The 21,174-nt window shown below is 46.6% G+C and overlaps 1 protein-coding gene across 2 annotated transcripts in view; it reads left to right on the top strand.

Annotated features, from left to right (window-relative positions):
- Window positions 1–20,961, top strand: part of ASXL1 (ASXL transcriptional regulator 1) — a 67,625-nt gene extending 46,664 nt beyond the window's left edge. For both annotated transcript variants that reach the window (XM_060031066.1, XM_060031065.2), the window contains 9 exons: window positions 9,679–9,799; window positions 9,876–9,973; window positions 10,548–10,641; window positions 11,089–11,241; window positions 12,454–12,617; window positions 12,713–12,809; window positions 14,317–14,422; window positions 14,708–15,341; window positions 16,092–20,961. In XM_060031066.1, coding sequence (XP_059887049.1) covers window positions 9,679–9,799; window positions 9,876–9,973; window positions 10,548–10,641; window positions 11,089–11,241; window positions 12,454–12,617; window positions 12,713–12,809; window positions 14,317–14,422; window positions 14,708–15,341; window positions 16,092–19,010 — 4,386 coding nt within the window. In that variant the 3' untranslated portion in view covers window positions 19,011–20,961. The remainder of the gene's footprint in view (window positions 1–9,678; window positions 9,800–9,875; window positions 9,974–10,547; window positions 10,642–11,088; window positions 11,242–12,453; window positions 12,618–12,712; window positions 12,810–14,316; window positions 14,423–14,707; window positions 15,342–16,091) is intronic.
- The last annotated feature ends 213 nt before the right edge of the window (window positions 20,962–21,174 follow it).

Below are 21,174 nucleotides of genomic sequence, written 5' to 3'. Positions count from 1 at the left end.
GTTACCCTGTCTGACATGCATATAGCTGTTTTCCTGGGAGTTCCTTTCATTCTCACCTTAGAATTCTCATCACCTTTCTCCTGTGTTATAGCCTCTCTTTCCTATACCTCGTGCAGGTGTTGTTTATTTATGTAACACATTCTCTAGTTGCTTCCTGAGAACAGGTGCATAGGAGGTAAATTATTTTGAGACCTTACATGTCTTTGTTCTGTGTTCCATACTGGATTATGGGTTTGACTCAGAATTCCAAAAGATGTTATTTTAGTACATTCTCTAAAACTGCTCTTGAGACGTGTGATGCCATTCTGACTTCTTTGTCATGTAATGTGTTCTCTCTGATTAAAAGATTTTAGGATCTCTTTTTCAATCCTGTATTCTCAAATTTCATGGTGAGGTGTTGCAGAATGGGTCTTTTTTCATTCACTCTGCTGGGCATTTTGCCTTATTAAACCTGGAAACTCAGGTTTTAATTTTGGGAAAACTTCCTGTCTTTTTCGGTTTTCTCTTTCTGGGACTTTTGTTTGTTGTATGTGGGACTTTTCTTGATGCAGCAGCCTGTTCTCTTTTTCTTTCGAGTCACTTCTCTGAGAAATAGCCTATTGGTTGTTATTGCTGATTTTTTGGGGGGGGGTATTATTTTTAATTACTAGCACATTGCTCATGTTCTCTGATGTTCCTTTATTTTTTAAAAATAGCATTTTGTACTTGTTTTTGGACTGTCTCTTGGAGGACATTTGCTGTGAGATCTTCATTATTTCTGTTTCCTTTCAGTTCCTCCTTTGTTATTTTGGTTGCTGTCCTTCATATAGCAGTAGTGCTTACTTATCTGGTGGCCGTTGATAGGTCATTTATGGTGAGAACTGACAGATTCTGTGCTTGTGGGCACTGCTTGTTGACTGTGGTAGAGTGAGGACCTGGATATTTTTTTGGAATCTCCCAATTATCTGTACTTTGAAGGTGTATTTTTTTAGGTTGGGCACTTTTTGCAGGAGGAGAGATCCTCCCGTCTCTTGCCAGGTAGCTGAGAGTAGGCTGGGGCTGTAGGGCTGCCACTGTTTGGGGAGCTTTGGGAGCCGTAGCTGGGGGAGAGAGTTAATGGTGTCACCGTTTTGTATATGGTCTTTGACTTAATGCTTCTGTTTATGGAGTGTGGCACCTCAGTCTCTCCCCACTCCTTGAACTGGTGTCTTCTATTCCAGAACCTCTCTGGTTTAGTCCAGTCAGAATATAAATCTCCTGTTTTCTTCTGGAGCTGGAGAAGGGTATTGCTTGACTGTTTGGGGACAGAGAGGAGATCTGAAGGGTCTGACTTCTTGTTCGGACTTCCAGCCACTTCTATTTTCATTCCCGTGCCTCACCTCTGTCTGCAGTTGTTCCTGGTACCTCTTAATCCCTGCCCCCTTGGGGGTTTTACAGTAGAACTGGCTTGCTCTTTGTGGCTTTTCCCTCTGCAGTCTTAGACTTTGGTTTTCTTTCCCCTGCTGAGTCATCACTTGTCTTCCTGTTATTCATCTTCTAGAATTTTATTGATAGTCCTCATCTACTGCTTTTTCTTCCCTCTTTCTCTTTGTGCATTTGTACTTTTTAAAATGCAGCCATTCTAAATGAGGCTTCAGGAGTTTGCAGAGAGCTGTGTGTGTTCATTTCGCCATGTTTAAATGGAAGCTGCAGCCTTTGTGCAGAGAAAGTGAGAAATGCCTTTGACTTCCACACCAAACCCTACCCTTGTATATGCCATCCAGGCCTATGGCCCTTGTTCCTTCCCAGTAGCAACCAACTACTGTCATCAATTTAATGTGCATCCTTCTTACTCGTATGTGTCCATGAAAAATGTGTGGTTTGTTTATATAGATGTATTTTTTTATTCCTTTTACCTGCTGTTTAATTGTGCATCATATCAATATATCTTTTTATTTATCCAGTCCCTGTTGTGTACATTTAGGTTTTTCACAAGTTTTCCAGTTTTTCATTATTACAAACTATAATAGTAAAATTGCTGCAATAATCATCCTTTTACTTTTGTAGTCTTCATATGCAAATGTGTGAAATTTTTCTAGGAGATACTTCCCTATCTTTTAATGGGTAAAATGGAGGTGATTTGGAGGTGCTGTGTGGGGCTCAAAAATATTTCATTACATTTTCTTTACGTGTTACACCTGTGATGAGAAAAGTTGAATTATAAAACTTCCAAATCTTTTCAAAAATTTTATCAAGAAGCATGTGCTTTTTTAATGGTCCAGTAACCCCTTATTAACAGTACGGAAATCTGAAATATTTTGAGAACTGACAAAATTTATTCCTAACTCACTTGGCAGTAAAACTTGACTTGCTTAAACTCATTTGGTGGCAAATCTCTGATCTAGACTGAGAAGGACACTTTAAACCTATTTATTTCACCTGGTATGTACATTATGTTAATTCAAAAAATATTACTGTGTTTGATTATGGGTTGCTGGTGGTGTTAATATGATATATTGCCATTTGTAAAATTCAAGAAATCCTAAGTTCTAAAACACATCTAGACCCAGGGGTTTCAGAGGAGGAATCATGGGCCTATGGTCACCATCAGCTAGAAACTTTGTTTGCAGATGTGGGTGGCACATCACAAAATGAGAATTTTTCTGGTTGATGGAATCTACTTTTTAGTCATTAGTGAGATCTCAGACAATTTCTTGTCTTTAAACTGTATTCCAAGAATGTGTTCATTTTTTAAATAACAGGTCTTTTCTTTGACAGCTGTAATATTGAAATTGCTTCTGATAATGCAAATGGATTTCAAATTCAAAGAACTTTTTTTACGTTAAGTATTTTTAAAAAGGATAAAGCCTTTTCTCAAGCATACACAGAGGTTGCTTTACAAGTTTTAATCTTTCTTTAGGATTCACATAACAAAGTTAAAACATAATAACGGACCATTGTCTAAAAATGAATTTTAACTTTCGATCTATAAACGTTCTATACACTTTAATGGGTTTTATGTGGTTTTTATAAATTTTGATTAGATTCTTTCATGTTTTCAGAGCTGTCAAATTTAGTAAGCAAATTTTTATCCAGGTTTTTTGGGATGTAACTCACAGACCATATAGTTTACCCATTTAAAGTGTACAATTCGGTGGCTTTTAGTATATTCATAAACTTATGCAACTATCACCATTATATAATTCTAGAACATTTTCATTACCCTTAAAAGAAACCCCATACCCTTTAGCAGTCATTTCCTATTCTCCCCTCCCCCTAGCCCCTAGCAACTGCTAATCTACTCATTTCATTACTAGAGCTTTATTAAAAAATAAAATAAAATAAAGCAGAGCATCTCATCTTGTTCTTCTTCAGGAGTGTCTTGGCTTATTTGCGGCTCATTGCTTGTCCCTGTACAGTCAAGTTCTACCAAAAAAAAAAAAAAAAAATCTGGTTGAGTGTTTTATTGCAATTTCATTGAACCTACAAGTCAATTTGAGAAGAGTTGACATCTTTACAGTGTTGAGTCTTCCTAATCAAGAACATGGTGTAGCTCTCCGTTTACTAAGTTTTAAACCTTTCTTGATAAAGTTTTGTTTTCTTCATAAAATGATTGTTTCTTTTTGAGCTTTATCTCAGAGTAACATATTCTTTGTTATAAATTACATTTTCTAATTGCTGGTATTATGCTGATGTTAGGATCGCTTGCGTTTTTAATGTGATTTTGAATCTTACAGCCTTGCTGAATTTCTTACTAGGTCGGAATCCCTTGCATCTTCAATGTGGATAATTATACTTGTCTGGAATAACGACACTCTGGTTTCTTCTAATTCCTTCTTGTTTCTTTTTCTTATGCATTGGTTAGGAACTCTAATATACTGTTGAATGGTCAGTACGTTCTTAGTTTTTGATAATACACATTAAACAACCCTCAGATCAGCCTTCTCTAAGAGAGTACAGATTTCTTGTTGAGGACAGGTTTGTCAGACCCATAAAGAAAGCAAAGGCATACCTGAAATTTGCTTATCGTTTTTTAGTTGTGAACCTAATCCTGGGTGGTTTAAAACTTCATCGGTTTAAATTTTAGAGTTCCATTTTATTCATGTTTGGGGCTTCTTGTATTTACAGTGCATTTTATTTTTTAAAACATTTGACTTGGGCTTCCCTGGTGGCACAGTGGTTGAGAGTCCGCCTGCCGATGCAGGGGACACGGGTTCGTGCCCTGGTCCGGGAAGATCCCACATGCCGCGGAGCGGCTGGGCCCGTGAGCCATGGCCTCTGAGCCTGCGCTTCCGGAGCCTGTGCTCCACAACGGGAGAGGCCACAACAGTGAGAGGCCCGCATACCACAAAAACAAACAAACAAAAAAACATTTGACTTACGGGAAAATATTGTATCTGGGTTTATTTATTAATGCTGGTTGCTTTTTTCCCCATCACTAGCCTCTTTGCCAGTTGCCTTGCCAAACTAATATATTTTATGTATTTTTGAAACATTTATTTGTGTTAATAGGTGAACACGGGTAAAAATTATACGGCAGGTGTTCTTTGTACTATTTTTATTCTTACAGCTTTTCTTTAAATTTGAAATTATTTCCAAATAAAGGTGTTCAAAATGTATTTGTTTGTAAAGGTAATACATGCCCATTATCAAAATAAAAAATGATTCAGAATAGCTATAATAAAAAAAGACAAGTAACTCTTTTTTTCTTTTCTTTTTTTTGGGTTTTTTGGCCATGCAGCTTTCAGGATCTTAGTTCCCCAACCAGGGATCGAATCTGTGACCCCTGCAGTGGAGTGCCGAGTCCTAACCACTGGACCGCCAGGGGATTCCCTTTTTTTTTTTTTTAACAAATAAAAACACTTGAACAAACAACTTCAGAAAAGGAAGATATGAAAATGTCCAGTAAGCACATAAAAATGCGCTCAATATCTTTAGTCATCAGGAAAATGAAAATTAAAGCCACAGTGAGGTACTCACTGCATTAGAATGGCTAAAATAAGACTGATACCACCAAATGTTGGTGAGGATGTGGAGCACCTGGAACTCTCATACAGTGTTGTTGGAAGTGTACATCTTTGGCTTTTTTTTTTTTTAAAATAAAGTTCAACGTTCATCCATCCTATACCCCCCTTGTTCTATTCTTAGATATTTACTCAGGAAAAATGAAAACATGTCGATAAAAGCTGTGTACAAGAATGTTCAGAGTAGCTTTGTTCATAATAGCCCAAATTTGGAAATACCCCAAATGCCCTCAACAGGAGAATAGATAAACAAATGGTTGCATATGAATGCTACTCTGTAATAACAAGTAATGATCTACTGATGTATGCAGCAGCATGGATGACTCTCATAGACATGAGACTGAGCAAAACAAGCCAGACAAAAGAGAGTACCTACTGTATGATTACATTTACATGTAGAACAAAAATAGGCAAAACTAATTTTTGGTGGTAGAAATTGGAACAACCATTGTCTCTGTGGGGTGGGAGGGGCAGTGTAGAGTGGGGATTGACTAGAAAGGGGCACAAGGGGACTTTTAGGAGTGTTGGGTATGTTCTATATCTTGGTATGAATTTTTAGAAATAAATTTATTGGGCTTCCCTGGTGGCGCAGTGGTTAAGAATCCGCCTGCCAATGTAGAGGACATGGATTCGGGCCCTCCTCCGGGGAGATCCCACATGCCGCGGAGCAACTAAGCCTGTGAGCCACAACTACCGAGCCCGCATGCCACAACTACTGAAGCCCACACACGTAGAGCCCATGCTCCGCAACGAGAAGCCACTGCAATGAGAAGCCCACGCACACTGCAACAAAGAGTAGCCCCCGCTCGCCGCAACTAGAGAAAGCCTGTGTGTAGCAACAAAGACCCAATGCAGCCAAAAATAAATAAAATTAAATTTAAAAATAAAATAAAATAAATTTATTTATTTATTTATTTTTGACTGCATTGGGTCTTTGTCGTTGTGTGTGGGCTTTCTCTAGTTGCAGTGAGTGGGGGCTACTCTTTGTTGCAGTACACGGGCTTCTAATTGCGGTGGCTTCTCTTGTTGCGGAGCACGGGCTCAAGGCGCGTGGGCTTCAGTAGTTGTGGCATGTGGGCTCAGTAGTTGTGGCTTGAAGGCTCTAGAGCGCAGGCTCAGTAGTTGTGGCTCATGGGCTTAGTTGCTCCACAGCATGTGGGATTGATCTTCCCGGACCAGGGCTCGAACCCGTGTCCCCTGAGTTGGTAGGCGGATTCTTAACCACTGCGCCACCAGGGAAGCCCCTTGATACACATTTGTCAAAACTAATCAGATAGTATACATTTCACTCTTTGTAAATTGTACCTCAATTTAAAAAAATAAGGGAAAGGACACAAAGGGTATACATTGATCCAAGGACAGTCTCCTGCATAAGCACAATACAGTTCATCCATGTTGTTGTGAGTAGCTGTAGTTCGTTCTTTTTTTTTATTATTGTATAATATCTATTTATTGAGTATTGATCAATAAATACATCAGTCAGTCCATGTAGTGATTCTACTGATGGGCACTTTGTTTATAGCCGAAGTTACAAATGACGCTGTCACGAACATCCGGATGTGTACATGCATGTATTTCCCTAGGGAATCCAAACCTAGGACTGACATTGCTGGGTCATAGGATGTTTGTATCTTCAAGTGTAGCAGATAATGCCAAACCACATTCTTAAATGCCTGGATCCATTTTCAGTGTACCTGTTCCCTGTTCCACATCCTCATTAGCACTACTTGGTATTGTTAAACTTTAATTTTAGCCATTCTTGTGGATGTGATGTCATCTCACTGTGGTTTTAATTTGCATTGTTTTGTGTCTTCCTTACTTTATTGAGGTTAAATACCTTTCCGTGTGAATGTTGGCCATCTGGACATCCTCTTTGGTACAGTGCCTAATACAGGTCTGCCTATTTTTCTTACTGGTTGCCTTTTTCTCTTTTTTTTTGCTGTGCTGCGTGGCATGTGGGATCTTAGTTCCTGGGCTAGGGATCAAACCCGTGCCCCCTTCAGTGGAAGCAGAGTCCTAACCACTGGACTGCCAGGGAAGTCCCTGGGTTGCCTTTTTCTTATTGATTTATGCAGTCTAGATACAAGTTCTTTATTGGTTATATGAATTGCAGATCTCATCTTCAACTCTGTAGGTAGCTTGCCCTTTTTACTCTATTAATGGTATCATTTGCTGAACAGAGGATATTAATTTTAATGTAGTTCAATCGATTGATTTTCTCCTTTTTAAGATAATGTCCTGGGTGAGTCTTACAAGTGTTGGGTTAAAAGGTATATACAGTTTTTAGAGTTTTGCTTACAGTTTACTTTACCACTGGCTGTGTATAAACCTTTTTATACCATTTTCACTCTCACCAACAGTGTATATGTGATTTTCCCACACTCTTGCCAGAACTGGAGTTTTGGGGTCAGTTTTGACAATGTAATAGACCTCTTTTCTTCATTAAATGAGTATTTTGTCTTAGTTTGCCTGTATGATTCAGGGAATAAATTTGTTGCATTGTTCCAAGAACATGGCAGTCAGTAAGCCTAATTACAAGATTAATACTAAAAATATTCTTTAGCTTTTGATCCTGTGAGGAGCATTTATGGTTGGTAGGGAAAAGAGAGAAAGATATAAAAAACCATTTTCTTTTTTATTAACTTAAGTCAGCTTGATGTTGGCTTAAATTAATGCAAATAAACTGATGAAGACTTAAGACAGTAGTCCTCCGTTGTCTGTGGGGGAATATGTTCCAGGACCTCAAGTGGATGCCTGAAACTGTGGATAGTACCTAACTCTATATATGCTGTGTTTTTACCTACACATACATACCTATGATGGAGTTTAATTTATGTATTAGGTACACTAAGAAAGTATAAATCAGGCAGAGCGGGAAGTGCCAGCACCACTACGCTTGCCTTTGGGGCCATTATTAAGTAAAGTGAAGAGTTCCTTGAACACAAGTGCTGTGATACCATGACAGTCGATCTGATAACTGAGATGGCCACTCAGTGACTAATGGGTGGGCTACGCTGGACAAACAAATGACCCACGTCCCAGGTAGGTCGGAGCTGGACAGTGTGAGACTTTAGCACAGTACTCAGAACAGCATGCAATTTGAAACCAATGGGTTGTTTATTTCTGCTACTTTCCATTTAATATTCTTCAACCATGGTTGATTGTGGAAAGTGAAAAAAACCCCTCAGATAAGGGGAGGCTACAAGGAATCCATGGAATTGATGAGTTAGAATTTTGTGGATTTTCCTTGTAAATTTCTGGCATATTTTTAAGTGATAGAATCATGATTTTACCTACTCTTTTCCACACACTTTTACTCAAAGAAGACATCCCCACCCCAATCTCTATCTGCTCCTCCTCTCTCCATCCCCAGTATTCATTCATACTCCTTCCTGGTTTCAAGGTAGCTCCTAAGTTTTCCTTGGGGATGGGTAGAGTTTCATTTTGAGACTCCACGACAGAGACTGTTAGAAGGAGTATTTGTTAGGAGATGAAATTTGGAGTGGAACTCTCCTCTACACTCTAGCCTTGTTCCCACTCTCTTACTTTAGTTTAGATCTTTATCCTTTTCAATAGATTTCTGTCATAATCTAACTCTTCTTCTGCCTCCAGACTTCCCATGGTTAACAGAATGAAATTCCTAAAACTCAGATCATTCTCCTGATTCATATCCTTCAGACTCTAAAAAAATCAGTCTTAATCCCTCAGCACAGTGCCATGATTATCATCAGCCCTCTTCCTGTCTCTCTATCCTCCTCACGTATCCAGTTTCCCACACACCTCCTGAAGTCTATGGTTTCTTTGAATTTGGAATGTTCTTCCACATTCGCTCATCACATTACCTAGGACTCCCTCTCCCTCCCCACTGGCAACTCATCTGCCTATTAACTGACTTCTTTTAAAACTGAGCTCAAGCAACACATCTCCTTGGAAACCCTACCTCCCTGATCCTTATTGCCCTTCTGTACCTCCATGCCCTCTTCTCCAGCTCAGTGAGTTAGATGTTCCCTGTTCTGGGCTGCTACAGTTTTCTCTCTATCCTTCCATCACTGTGCTTTGTATTGTTATGGATTTGACTTTGTCCTCTACTCATTTGAGCTCCTTGAAGGCAGGGCCGTGATTCCCCTCCTTATTCCCACCCCACCCACCGCTTGGAACTAGCATGGTGTAATTTATAGGAGGCACCCCATAAATGTTTAATGAATAATTAGATGCAAAATTATATCTAACTCTTTAATTTATTTTTGGCTGCATTGGGTCTTCATTGCTGCACATGGGTTTTCTCTAGTTGTGGCGAGCGGGGGCTACTCTTCGTTGTGGTGCGTGGGCTTGTCATTTTGCGATGCCTTCTCTTGTTGTGGAGCACAGGCTCTAGGCACGTGGGCTCAGTAGTTGTGGCACACGGGCTCAGTCGCTCCGCGGCATGTGGGGTCCTCCTGGACCAGGGATCAAACCCGTGTCCCCCGCATTGGCAGGTGGATTCTGAACCACTGCCCCACCAGGGAAGTCCCTCTAACTTTCTTAATGTACGTATGAGAAGAACTTTCTGAGAAAAAGAGGTCAATTAGAAAGGGACAGGAATTTAATCAATATTCTAAATCCCTCTTCTCCAAAAGCAATGCACATTTAGGAATGACTACTGTGCTTGTAGGATTTGTAGGGTTTTGCTCACCTGAGTTGTGCCTTGTTGTCACAGAAGGATGCCCTGCAGTGGTCTCGCAGTCCGGCTGCAGTGGAGGGAGAGGAGCCAGAGGACACAGCTGATGTGGAGAGCTGTGGGTCTAATGAAGCCAGCACTGTGAGTGGTGAAAATGATGGTAAGTGTCCTTGACAAGATGGGTGAAGAGCCACAAGCAGTCGCTAGGGTCTAACCTTTATTTCCCTCTCTTACAGTTTCTCTCGATGAAACATCTTCTAATGCTTCCTGTTCTACCGAATCTCAGAGTCGGCCTCATTCCAATCCCAGGGACAGCTACAGAGCTTCCTCACAGGTGGGGGGAGAGTTGGTGACTAGGCTGGATGGAAAAGTGAGGCAGGCACAAGACAGGACTCTTACTCCTGTAGTTAACTGAGCGTGTTGAAGAGTGGAGAAAATCACCTTGGTCTCCACCTGTTAGTACCATTTAAAAGCGGGCCATAGGAAAAGTGGGTAGTAGATCTGAGAGCAGGGCAATTTGTTTTTTCTCTTTACCATGGGTGGATAATTTTGTTTGTATTTATGAAAAACCTGGGAACATTCAGGGAGAAGTATAACAGAGTGGGGAGAACATGAGCTTGGGAGTCATCAGTTTGAATTGCAGCCCTGCCACTCACTAGCTTTGGGCAAATTCCTTACCTGTAAAGTGGGGAGAGCAACACACTCTTTTCAGTGTGAGGTGATGCTTGGCACAGTGGCCAGCACCTGGCTCAGCAGAATGAGTCGTTGCTATTATTGGCATTACCTGCCCGTGCTGGTTGAACACTAACTCTGTTTTACAAGACAGCGAGGGAGACGTGGTCGAGAGGGACAGCTGTTGTGGCCTGCAGGTGACTCAGGCTCCTTTTGTATCCCCTCTGGGAAAATAGGCAAACAAGCAGAAGAAGAAGACCGGGGTGATGCTGCCTCGAGTTGTCCTGACTCCTCTGAAGGTAAACGGGGCCCACGTGGAATCTGCATCAGGTATGTGTAAACTCGTGATTGTGATGCTTCTTCCTCAGGGCCTGGGGACCTGCCTCCCTCTGGCAGCAGCTCTTGGCCTAGGTAGTAGAGTCAGGAGCCATCCTCTGGCGGTCAGCACGCCGTGGCGGTGAGACCCGACCTAGCTTCCGGCATGGGCTCTGCTGGGCGCCCTTCCCCTGGCCTCCCAGGGCAGTTGTGAGGGTCCTGTGAAGGCGTGTGCAGGTGCTTTGTAAAAGACACAGTGCAAACCAAGATGGCGGTTTGGCATTCTTACGTGATAATTTAAAGCCAGACCAGGAGGTGGTGATCTCTGACGGCCCAAGGCTGGGCCATGGAAGCACCAGTATTGCTGGCAGCATGTCAGGGAGAGCTGGGAGAAGTAAGCTTGTCTGAGAGCCGTGGGCGCGGCGTGTGATGCTTTTGACCGGTGGAATGCTGTGCCTTCAGGGTTCTCAGGCCGCCACGCCGATGGCGAGAGCGGCAGCCCGTCCAGCAGCAGCAGTGGCTCTCTGGCCCTGGGCAGCGCTGCTATTCGTGGCCAGGCCGAGGTCGCCCGGGACCCTGCCCCGCTCCTGAGAGGCTTCCGGAAGCCGGCCACAGGTAGGTGGCTTGGCACTCATTTCTCTGCCTGAAAGGGGGCCCCTGCAGGCCTAGAGAGAAGATGATGTCTTCTACTCCACTCCTTTACAGTTTATTTTTACTTCGCAGGTGGCCCTCTATTTTTGTTGGTTTTTACCTTGTATTTTGGTTATGTCACATACAGATTTTTCTCTGCTAGACTGAGAGAACTCCCTGTGGGCAGAGATGGTGCCACATTGCTCCTTGTATGTCCCTGTAAGGGCCTAGCCTGTGCCTGCCTTGATACTGCTTAGTGAGTGCTCAAGTGAGTGAAAATTGCTTCTGAGTGTCTCAGTGAAGAATTCCAACATTTGTTTTCTTTCTTCGGTAGCATCCTGCCAAGTTTGTTCTCAACGTCTGCAGTCTCTGTCAGATGCCCTTTTTTATAACCTAGTTAGTATACGGGGTGGAAGCCTATGTTGAATATGGGCTATGCAGACAAGTTCAGTAGTGTGCACCTCCCACCCGCAGTAGGGCTATTTGCAAGGCTAGTATGCCATTTGCTATTTCCGGATTTATTTCTCAAAGCCCCCATGCTGGGTTTTTGTAGATGGGCCACTTGAAATCATTAAGAAGACTAACCTTGGCTTCTGAAAATTAGAATAAACCATCACCCAAGTGGCAGCTAGGTTTGCTGTCTTGTAGCCTCTCCAGCTCATCAGCCTTGCTGAATCTTAAAGCCTCACAGGTCTCTGTTCCATTTGCTGAGGCTTTTGTGAGAGGTATTGACATTGCAGTGGGCTTTAAACAACCCTTAGCACCTTTCTGCCTGGAGGTCAGACCTCTCCAGCCCATTCACAGAAGACTTCTGCAGATTTTTCTGTAGGACGCTAACCGGATTCACTTTTAGACTTCCATCGTTTCTCCCATTGGCTTTGTGGAGCCTGTTCTCCAGCTTTGGAGGGAAGCTCAGAGCCTGCCCCTTGCCTGGTTTTCTGTGGGAAGAGTGTCCCTTCAGGCTGTGACACAGCATGCTACTGAGTCTTGTCTGAGACGATGCAAGCCCAGGTGTTCTCTTAGGTTTGATGGTAGCTGATAGGTTAGGGTAGACTGGATGATTGAGCTCATTGTGTGCAGATAAGTTCTGGGTAGCTTGGGTGCTGCCACCAAAGTTTTCCCTCAGTTGGCATTTGCTTTTTTGGTTTAAGAAGCTGAAAATCTACATTTTGCTTCCTACTGCTTGAAAAATCACAGGTCAAATGAAGCGCAACAGAGGGGAAGAGATAGATTTTGAGACGCCTGGGTCCATTCTCGTCAACACCAACCTCCGGGCCCTCATCAACTCTCGGACCTTCCATGCCCTGCCGTCCCACTTCCAGCAGCAGCTCCTCTTCCTCCTGCCCGAAGTGGACAGACAGGTACATGTGGGCGGCTTCCTCTTTGCTTTCTCTGGGCTAGCTTCTGTTCTCTTTCTAAGTTTCTTTATTGTTTTTTTTTGCCTTGATCCTTCCAGGTGGGGACCGATGGCCTGTTGCGTCTCAGCAGCAGTGCACTGAACAACGAGTTTTTCACCCATGCGGCTCAGAGCTGGCGGGAACGCCTGGCTGATGGTGAGTAAACGTTCTCGTCCCAGCGGCCTGAAAGGTGCCTGCCACGTGTGGTGTCACTTGTCTCCTGTTTTTTAAAACCCAAAACCCAAATACGCATTTTTCAAGTCTTTTTTTTTTTTTTTTGGGCGGTACGCGGGCCTCTCACTGTTGTGGCCTCTCCCGCTGTGGAGCACAGGCTCCAGACGTGCAGGCTCAGCGGCCATGGCTCACGGGCCCAGCCGCTCCATGGCATGTGGGATCTTCCTGGACCGGGGCACGAACCCGTGTCCCCCGCATCGGCAGGCGGACTCTCAACCACTGCGCCACCAGGGAAGCCCCTTTTTCTTTTTTTTCCAAGGGGTATTCTTTAGTATAAGGCAGGCTTTCCTCTAATAGACGTGGTGGATGTTAATATGCCCCGTAGCTCTAAAGAAGGTACAAGAGTATTTGGGCTTTCACTATTTTGTGTGTATATATTCATCTGCATTGCCTCTTCATCATTAAAACTATAAACTCCTATTCTTTCCAGTAAGCATGGCATTGACCTACTCGGTAAGTTCCACCAGGTGCTCTGTCTTTTTAGATGTTGCCACTTGGAGTGATTGTTAGCTTCTCGTAATTCAATTTTGTGGGGAAGCTACGTGGGAAGTGCACTGGGAGGTCCCCAAGACTCCCCTCCAGGTTCGATGATTTGCTAGGAGGACTCACAGGACTCAGCATGTAGTTGTACTCATGGCTGTAGTTTATTTTGGTGAAAGAATACAGAACAAAATTAGCAAAAAGGGAAAAGACGTCTGGGGTGTAGTCCAGGGAAACCAGGTGCACACTTCTGAGATCCTCTCCCGGTGGCGTCCCACAGGATGTGCTCAGTTCCCTCAGCAAGGAGTTGTGACCGCACGTAGTCACAAGTGTAGTCTGCCGGGAAGCTCGTCAAGGACTTGGTGCCTGTGGTTTTTACTGGGAGCTGATCATGTAGGAAGCCTCTGTCTGACCCAGACCCAAATTCCAGATTCCCCAAAGGAAAGCAGGTGTTCACCATAAACCATCTGGTTTGCTTCAGCTGTTCAGGCACAGTGAGCCATTCCCTGTCAGTTATGGGGTGGGGACCCTCCTGAAATCCAAGGTCCAAGATGTCAGCCAGGGGCCCACCTTGTCAGCAGGCCTGTCTGAGCCTGCTATGTTAACTTTTTTCTGCGCATGGAGTAAGAACAATTCTCTTGTTTGTTTTTGTTCTGATCAATGTGGTGTTTGCTGTTGAAGGACTGATTACCCGAGGGAAGGGTAAATTTCCCTTATAATAGGTGGGTTAGTTCTGTCCTGAATAAGAGCACCATGTGAGAGTTCCTCTGGGGGAGATGGGAGCCAGCGTGAGGAAGATAGTGAGGGTTAAGAAAATGATTTCCAAGCTCACCAAAGTCACGTGTTATTTTGAAAACTCCTGACATGGTAGAACTGCAAGATTTGGCGTTTCCTAAGACAGACCTTAATATCCTTAATGCATCACTTGAAGAGTTTTGTTTCTCTCTAGGCGAATTCACTCATGAGATGCAAGTCAGGATACGACAGGAAATGGAGAAGGAAAAGAAGGTGGAACAATGGAAAGAAAAGTTCTTCGAAGACTACTATGGACAGAAGTAAGGCCCTTGGTGCTGTGAGTCCTAGTGTGGTTTCTGGGGGGACAGAGGCAGGTGTTCTCAAAGCCATGCATACTGCTGTGTCACCCAGGAATGTGGAGATTGCAGTGACTCTTATTTAGCTTAATGCCATTCATGGGGAAGCTAACATAGGTTTTTCTATGGTTAGTGTTACATACCATGCAGATTTATTTTGTTCTGAGAGATCTAATATTTGGGTGCATATTATTCATAGTGGATGTGCCCTCTCTGCCCTGTAACTGATAATGTGAGTTTGGTTTGCAGGTTGGGTTTAAGCAAAGAAGAGTCATTGCAGCAGAATGTGGGCCAGGAGGAGGTTGAAATCAAGAGTGACTTGCGTGTCTCGGGAGAATCAACACGACCGCAGCGTGGCCCGGCCACCCGGCAGCGAGATGGGCATTTCAAGAAACGCTCTCGGCCAGATCTCCGAACCAGAGCCCGAAGGAATCTGTACAAAAAACAGGAGCCAGAACAAGCAGAGGTTGCTAAAGACACACAGTCTGTGGCACCAGACATCCCCCTGTACAAGGATGGGGAGGCTAAGACCGATGCAGCAGGGGTGGGCGGTCCCCACCTGCCTGGCACATCCTCCGCTGCACCCAACCCAGAGAGTTCCGAATTCCCGGTGGAAACTGTGGCTTCCCGGATCCAGCCCAATCCAGACGACCTGGCACATGTCTCCACGTCTCCAGACAGAATTCCCAGCTTGCCTCAGGAGACCGTGGATCAGGAACCCAAGGATCAGAAGAGGAAATCCTTTGAGCAGGCGGCCTCTGCGTCCTTTCCCGAAAAGAAGCCCCGGCTTGAAGATCGTCAGTCCTTTCGTAACACAATTGAAAGTGTTCACACCGAAAAGCCACAGCCCACCAAAGAGGAGCCCAAAGTCCCGCCCATCCGGGTAGGAGGCTGTTTGATACTGGCTGCCCTGAGCCCAGGCCCCTTTGAGGGACGGGAGGGACGGGAGATTAGTGGGGCTCCTTTGCAGGGACAGAAGGACCCCGGGCCCTTGTGTTAATTATGTGGGAGTGTAGAGCTCGCTGTACGAGAGGCGTTCTTGAGACTGACTTGAGTATCAGGGGGATAAGGTTCTTTTCTTCCTCACTTGGTTGTTCACTCTGTTGAAGTTATCTCTAGAGGTCATAATCCTTTGGGGTTTTAAAATCTTTTATTAGGTGGTGGTAGATTTTTTGTGTAGTGACTTACACAGTCCCACCAGAAATTAAATTTAGAAGTGTGGCATATAACAGCCCTTGAGCAGAATCTTCTCAGAATGGTGTGGTGTCTTGGACAGCCATTTTACCATGATTATTTCTTTTTTTTTTTTTTTTTTTTGCGGTACGCGGGCCCCTCACTGTTGTGGCCTCTCCCGTTGTGGAGCACAGGCTCCGGACGCGCAGGCTCAGCGGCCATGGCTCACAGGCCCAGCCACTCTGCGGCATGTGAGATCTTCCCGAACCGGGGCATGAACCCCTGTCCCCTGCATCGGCAGGCGGACTCTCAACCACTGCGCCGCCAGGGAAGCCCGATTATTTCATTTTTAAGGAAAATGATTGGATTCTCTAGGCCACTAGGGTCGCGATTTAGCTTTACAGTTCCTAGGTCAGAGTGCTCAGTCAATTAAAACTGTTTTCTTACTTTTCTCTTGCAGATTCAACTTTCACGTATCAAACCACCCTGGGTGGTTAAAGGTCAGCCCACTTACCAGATATGCCCCCGCATCGTCCCCATCACGGAGTCCTCCTGCCGGGGCTGGACTGGCACCAGGACCCTTGCAGACATTAAAGCCCGTGCTCTGCAGGTCCGAGGGGCGAGAGGCCACCACTGCCATCGAGAGGCGGCCACCACTGCCATCGGAGGGGGGGGTGGCCCGGGTGGAGGTGGCGGCGGGGCCACCGATGAGGGAGGTGGCAGAGGCATCGGCAGTGGTGATGGTGGTGAGGCCTGTGGCCACCCTGAGCCCAGGGGAGCCCCAGGTACCCCTGGAGAGTGTGCGTCAGATCTACAGCGAACACAACTACTGCCGCCTTGTCCTCTAAATGGGGAGCATGTCCATCCTGGAAGTGCCGTGTCCAGAGCCAAGAGAGAGGACCTGGCTTCTCCCAGAAAGGAGAAGAGCTACCCACGACAGAGGGTTCCAGATGGCCTCAGAAGTGGGCTGGAAGATGCTTCCCGACTTCCCATTGCTCCCACTGGGGACCAGCCACGCCAGGCCTTACTCCCACTGCCCTCCAAAACCCCGGCACCTGAGCGATTAGTTGAGCAGCCTGCGTTGCATCTGGGAGGTAGAACTGAATGTGGGTCTGGTACCACTTCCTGGGAAAGGGGTAATGAGGAGCGAGGACCCACCATCCCCCTGGAGAGCAGTCCTGTTCAGGCTCTAGCGGGGGATGTTGGATTAGAAGAAGGAACCGGCCAGGCTCTAGACAGTGACAGTAATCCCACCGTGAAGGATCCTGTGAATGTGACCCCCAGTCCCATCCCTGAACCATCGTTGGCCGGTTCCCTGCAGGACAGACCATTTGATGACGAATCAGGACTTGGTGGCTCGGGCCCACCCACGAGGGAAAGTGCTACTAGACAAGAAAACTTGAAAACCGAGGCTCCCGTCTCCGCTGGTGCTGCTCCTTGGATGCCTGGCCTGTCAAATGACAAGGCAGTGGGACAGCCTGAACCCGACTCCAGAGAAGACGTCCCATCTGTTGAGCCGCAGGTTGGAGAGGAGTGGGAGAAAGCTGCTCCCCTCATTCCAGCGTCACCTGGGGGGTTGACTGCTGAGGAGGGTCTGGATCCCCCCGACAGCTCGGCTTCACTCTGGACAGTGCCATCTCCGGGGTGCGTTGCGAGCACCGGCCACGACCGCAGACAGCTGGAAGGTGGAAAGCTGAAAATCAGTGGAGACTCTGAAGTGCTGAGTCCTCACAGCGAGTCCACGGACACAGCCTCTGACTTTGAAGGCCACTTCTCTGAGGACAGCATTGAGGCCGAGCCTAGTGAAGCTGCAGTGCCGAAGAGGTCCTCAGCGGTGGAGCAGGGTGAGAAACACGCTTGGAACCGCTCCACCTCACCCTCCAAGGTGAACGGTGACCTGAGTCTGGTCACAAGGACAGACGGGATGGTTGCTCCACAGAGCTGGGTGTCTCGAGTATGTGCGGTTCCCCAAAAGATCCCGGACTCCCTGTTACTGGCCAGTACCGAGTACCAGCCGAGGCCTGTGTCCCTGGGCAGGCTTGCGTCCTCGGTGGAGGCTACTAACCCCCTCGTGATGCAGTTGCTGCAGGGCAGCTTGCCCCTAGAGAAGGTTCTTCGTCCAGCCCGCGGTGGCAGCAAACCCGAATCCCCACGACTCCCACTGACGACAGAGCCGAGCCATGACGGCTCCCTGCATGTGGGATCTTTGCAAGACCCTGCGGAAAGCAGTTGTGAGGTTGGCAGTAGCAGTCCCAGTTCTTTAAGAGCTTCGAAGGAGTCTCTTCTACCTGAGAGCCGTGAAGCAAGCACCGGCCTCGCCAGGCTGGAGGCCGCCCAGGCTCCTGGAGCGCCCCCAAAGATTTCCAAGCACGCCCTGAGTTTAGGCTCCCTATATCCAGTGACAAATCCAGTGGCTGCCTCTGGGAAAGTAGAAGTGGATTCCAAAGAGCAGTTCTCTCCCTTTAGTTTTGAAGATCAGAAGGAAGTTGGTGACCTGTCCCAGTGCAGTAATTCAAGTGCTGCCCCAGGCACGAGTCCGGGAAATCTCACTACCTCGAGAGCCCCTTGTTTCTCATCTCCAGTTGTGGTCTCCTCGGGTCCCGATCAGGCAGGTCGGGCCCTGGGTGATCAGAACAGTGCTGGAGGCCAAGGGAAGAAGCTCTTTGGCTCCAAAAACGAGGCTGCAGCCCTTCAGTGCCCCCGGCCTGTGGAGCCAACGCCTCTGCCTGCTGATGCCCCTCCCGATTTTCCCAGCAGGAAGTTGGGGCCAAGCAAAAACTCTGTGTCTGGTGGGGTACAGACTGCCAGGGAAGACTGGGCTCCAAAGCCACCGCCTGCCTCTGTTGGCAGCATCAAGAGCGAGAAGACTTTTGGTGGGGGGCCTCCCAAGGCGAATGCAGAGAACAGAAATGTCGCGGGGCCTGGTCCTCGGGAGCTGGTGGATCACTTGCAAGGGATCCCCTTTGTCCTTGATTTGCCCTTCTGGAAATTACCCCGAGAGCCTGGGAAAGGGCTCAGCCAGCCTCTAGAGCCTTCTTCCATCCCCTCCCAGCTCAACATCAAACAGGCATTTTATGGGAAGCTTTCCAAACTCCAGCTAAGTTCCACCAGCTTTAATTATTCCTCTGGCTCCCCCACCTTTGCCAAAGGCCTTGCCGGAAGTGTGGTGCAGCTGAGCCACAAAGCAAACTTTGGTGCGAGCCACAGCGCATCACTTTCCTTGCAGATGTTCACCGACAGCAGCACGGTGGAAAGCATCTCACTCCAGTGTGCGTGCAGCCTGAAAGCCATGATCATGTGCCAGGGCTGTGGTGCGTTCTGTCATGATGACTGTATTGGACCCTCAAAGCTCTGTGTATTGTGCCTTGTGGTGAGATAATAAATTATGGCCATGGGAAAAGTTGTATATTTAGTGTGTGTATTTTGATAATGACGGATCTTAAATCTGTATACAGAATATCATTGATAAAATAGACTGTCTCTAGGCAAGAGTTCTCTTGCCTGTCCCTAAAATCTGTAGTGCTAAAGCCCCTCGGCCACTTGTCGGCCTTCTGGTTTTGCTGGAAGGGTTTCCTGCAGGGCAGGTTGCTGGGCTGCCCAAGGCTGGCCGGCCAGCCCGAGCTCTTGTCACACAGACAGAGCCTGGTGCGGCGTGGGGAGCCTCCTTGAGACTCAGAGGGACTTGAAGCTGAAGCAAGAAGGTTGTGTTCTCCACCAAGGGGACTAACCTACCCGAACTGAGTAGAAATGTCAGTCTTCCACTGCCCCCTCCCTGCCGTCTTTCCTCCCGCTGTTGCTCTGGGAGTTGATGGGGAAGAAGCCAGCACAGGGTTAAAGCAACTCCCAGCAGTGCCCACCAGGGGGCTTCAGAACCTGCTGACCTCAGGGTCACAGTCATTTGCCAGTTGGTGGAGCCAGTTTGACCTTTGGTTCTGTTGCTGAAGCCAGTTTGGGACTTGGCTGTCTCCGAATAATCCACTGGCCCACGGGAGCTTTCGGGACCTTGAATAGACCTGCTTGGACAATGGTCGGGCATAGGATTGTCTTTCCTCCTCGTAAGTCAGGTGTCCAGACGTTTGGCAGGTGAATTTGTCTGCTCGACACCCTCTCCGTCACTTTGGACTCTGTGGGAGTGGGCATCTCCACACACCTGTGTATGTGAAAGTCATTTTACATTTCAAAGCAGTGTGTTTTTCTTATTTTTATATTTTTAACTCTTTATCCTTGGATGTATAAAGTGAACTTCTGGCTTCTGTAAGTATGCTCTCTGCACCTCTAATGTTTTATCATGTATTTATATGTTGTACACAGTACTGGCCGATTCTGTAAATGGATGTATTGTACAGAGAACACGAACGACTCTCCCTTATTTTACGTCTTCGGCATCATTGCATTAAAGTGGTGTCATTGACTTCTCTCCACCTGTGTCAGAGCCACTGCGTGCTGTGCTGCCCGACGTGAGGGGTGGAGTGATTGATTTGGGACCTGCCAGTTGGCCCGGTGCCCTGTCACCGGTCAGCCGGTGGACCTGCTGCACTTGCAGAGCCACGGGCAGCCCGGCTGCTCGCGGCTGGGCGAATGCGTCTTGCTCCTCATCGCTTCTCCTCCGACCTTCACTGGCGGCTCGCCGCCACGTGTGACAAATCACCACCACCAGTGTCAAGTGCTTCTGGATTCAAGGGTGAGTGACCTGGGCAGCCCCCAGGTGGGCCTTCTGGACCTGGCTCCGGGCTCCCCACCTGTCAGCAGTACCTGGGAGCACGCTTTCCTGGGGCCACAGGACTCCACTGGACATACTTTTGACAGCAGGTTAAGGAAGAAACAGCTATGCCAGCTGCCAGCCTCTCTCCCAACACGTTTCCAGCAAGTAGATGTCTCCATAGCTGTGCCACCTCACCCTGCTTCCTGCCTTATTTCTTGTTCCTCGACTTGTGAGTTGAGCATCTTCCTTGTTGAACTTAGGTCTCCCTGTGTGAGTGCGTCTGTGTGAGCTGTAAAATTGGTATGACTTCAGCAAGTCTCATTTCATCCGAAAGGTCTTTTCTTTCCCCCACTTTTCATCCATTGTGGCATTTCTGTCATCTGAAGCATGAGTGGGAAGTTGGCAAAGATGTGGTGGTGATTTAAATGCAGTATTGGCCAAGTCCAGGTTGTCAACTTCAAGAGTCTGTTTACCAAAGACAGGGAGCAGAGGCACAAGCGTGTTTGACCCTCTTCCTCCTTCTGCTGTGACCTTTGGGGCCACCCTAGGGGACAGTTGGAAACTGGTCCGCCAGGGAAAGCACTGCTCTTGTATGTCTCTGTGGTCTTGGAAAAATAAACCTGTACAACCTGCACGTGTGGTCTCGGTCATCTTCTGCGGCCGCCCTGCTGGGCTGGGAGGAAGGTTGGGTTGGGAGGCAGACCCTGGCTCACTTCACCTCAGCGCTGGAGCTGATTTTCTAGTCTGTGGAGTTTTTTGTTTTGTTTGATATAGACCATTTTTTGAAGTCTTTATTGAATTTTGTTACAGTATTGTTTCTGTTTCATGTTTTGGCTTTTTG

This window comes from Delphinus delphis, chromosome 15, assembly GCF_949987515.2.
Source record: "Delphinus delphis chromosome 15, mDelDel1.2, whole genome shotgun sequence".
NCBI lineage: Eukaryota > Metazoa > Chordata > Mammalia > Artiodactyla > Delphinidae > Delphinus > Delphinus delphis.
This window is presented reverse-complemented; position numbering and strand designations above follow the sequence as displayed.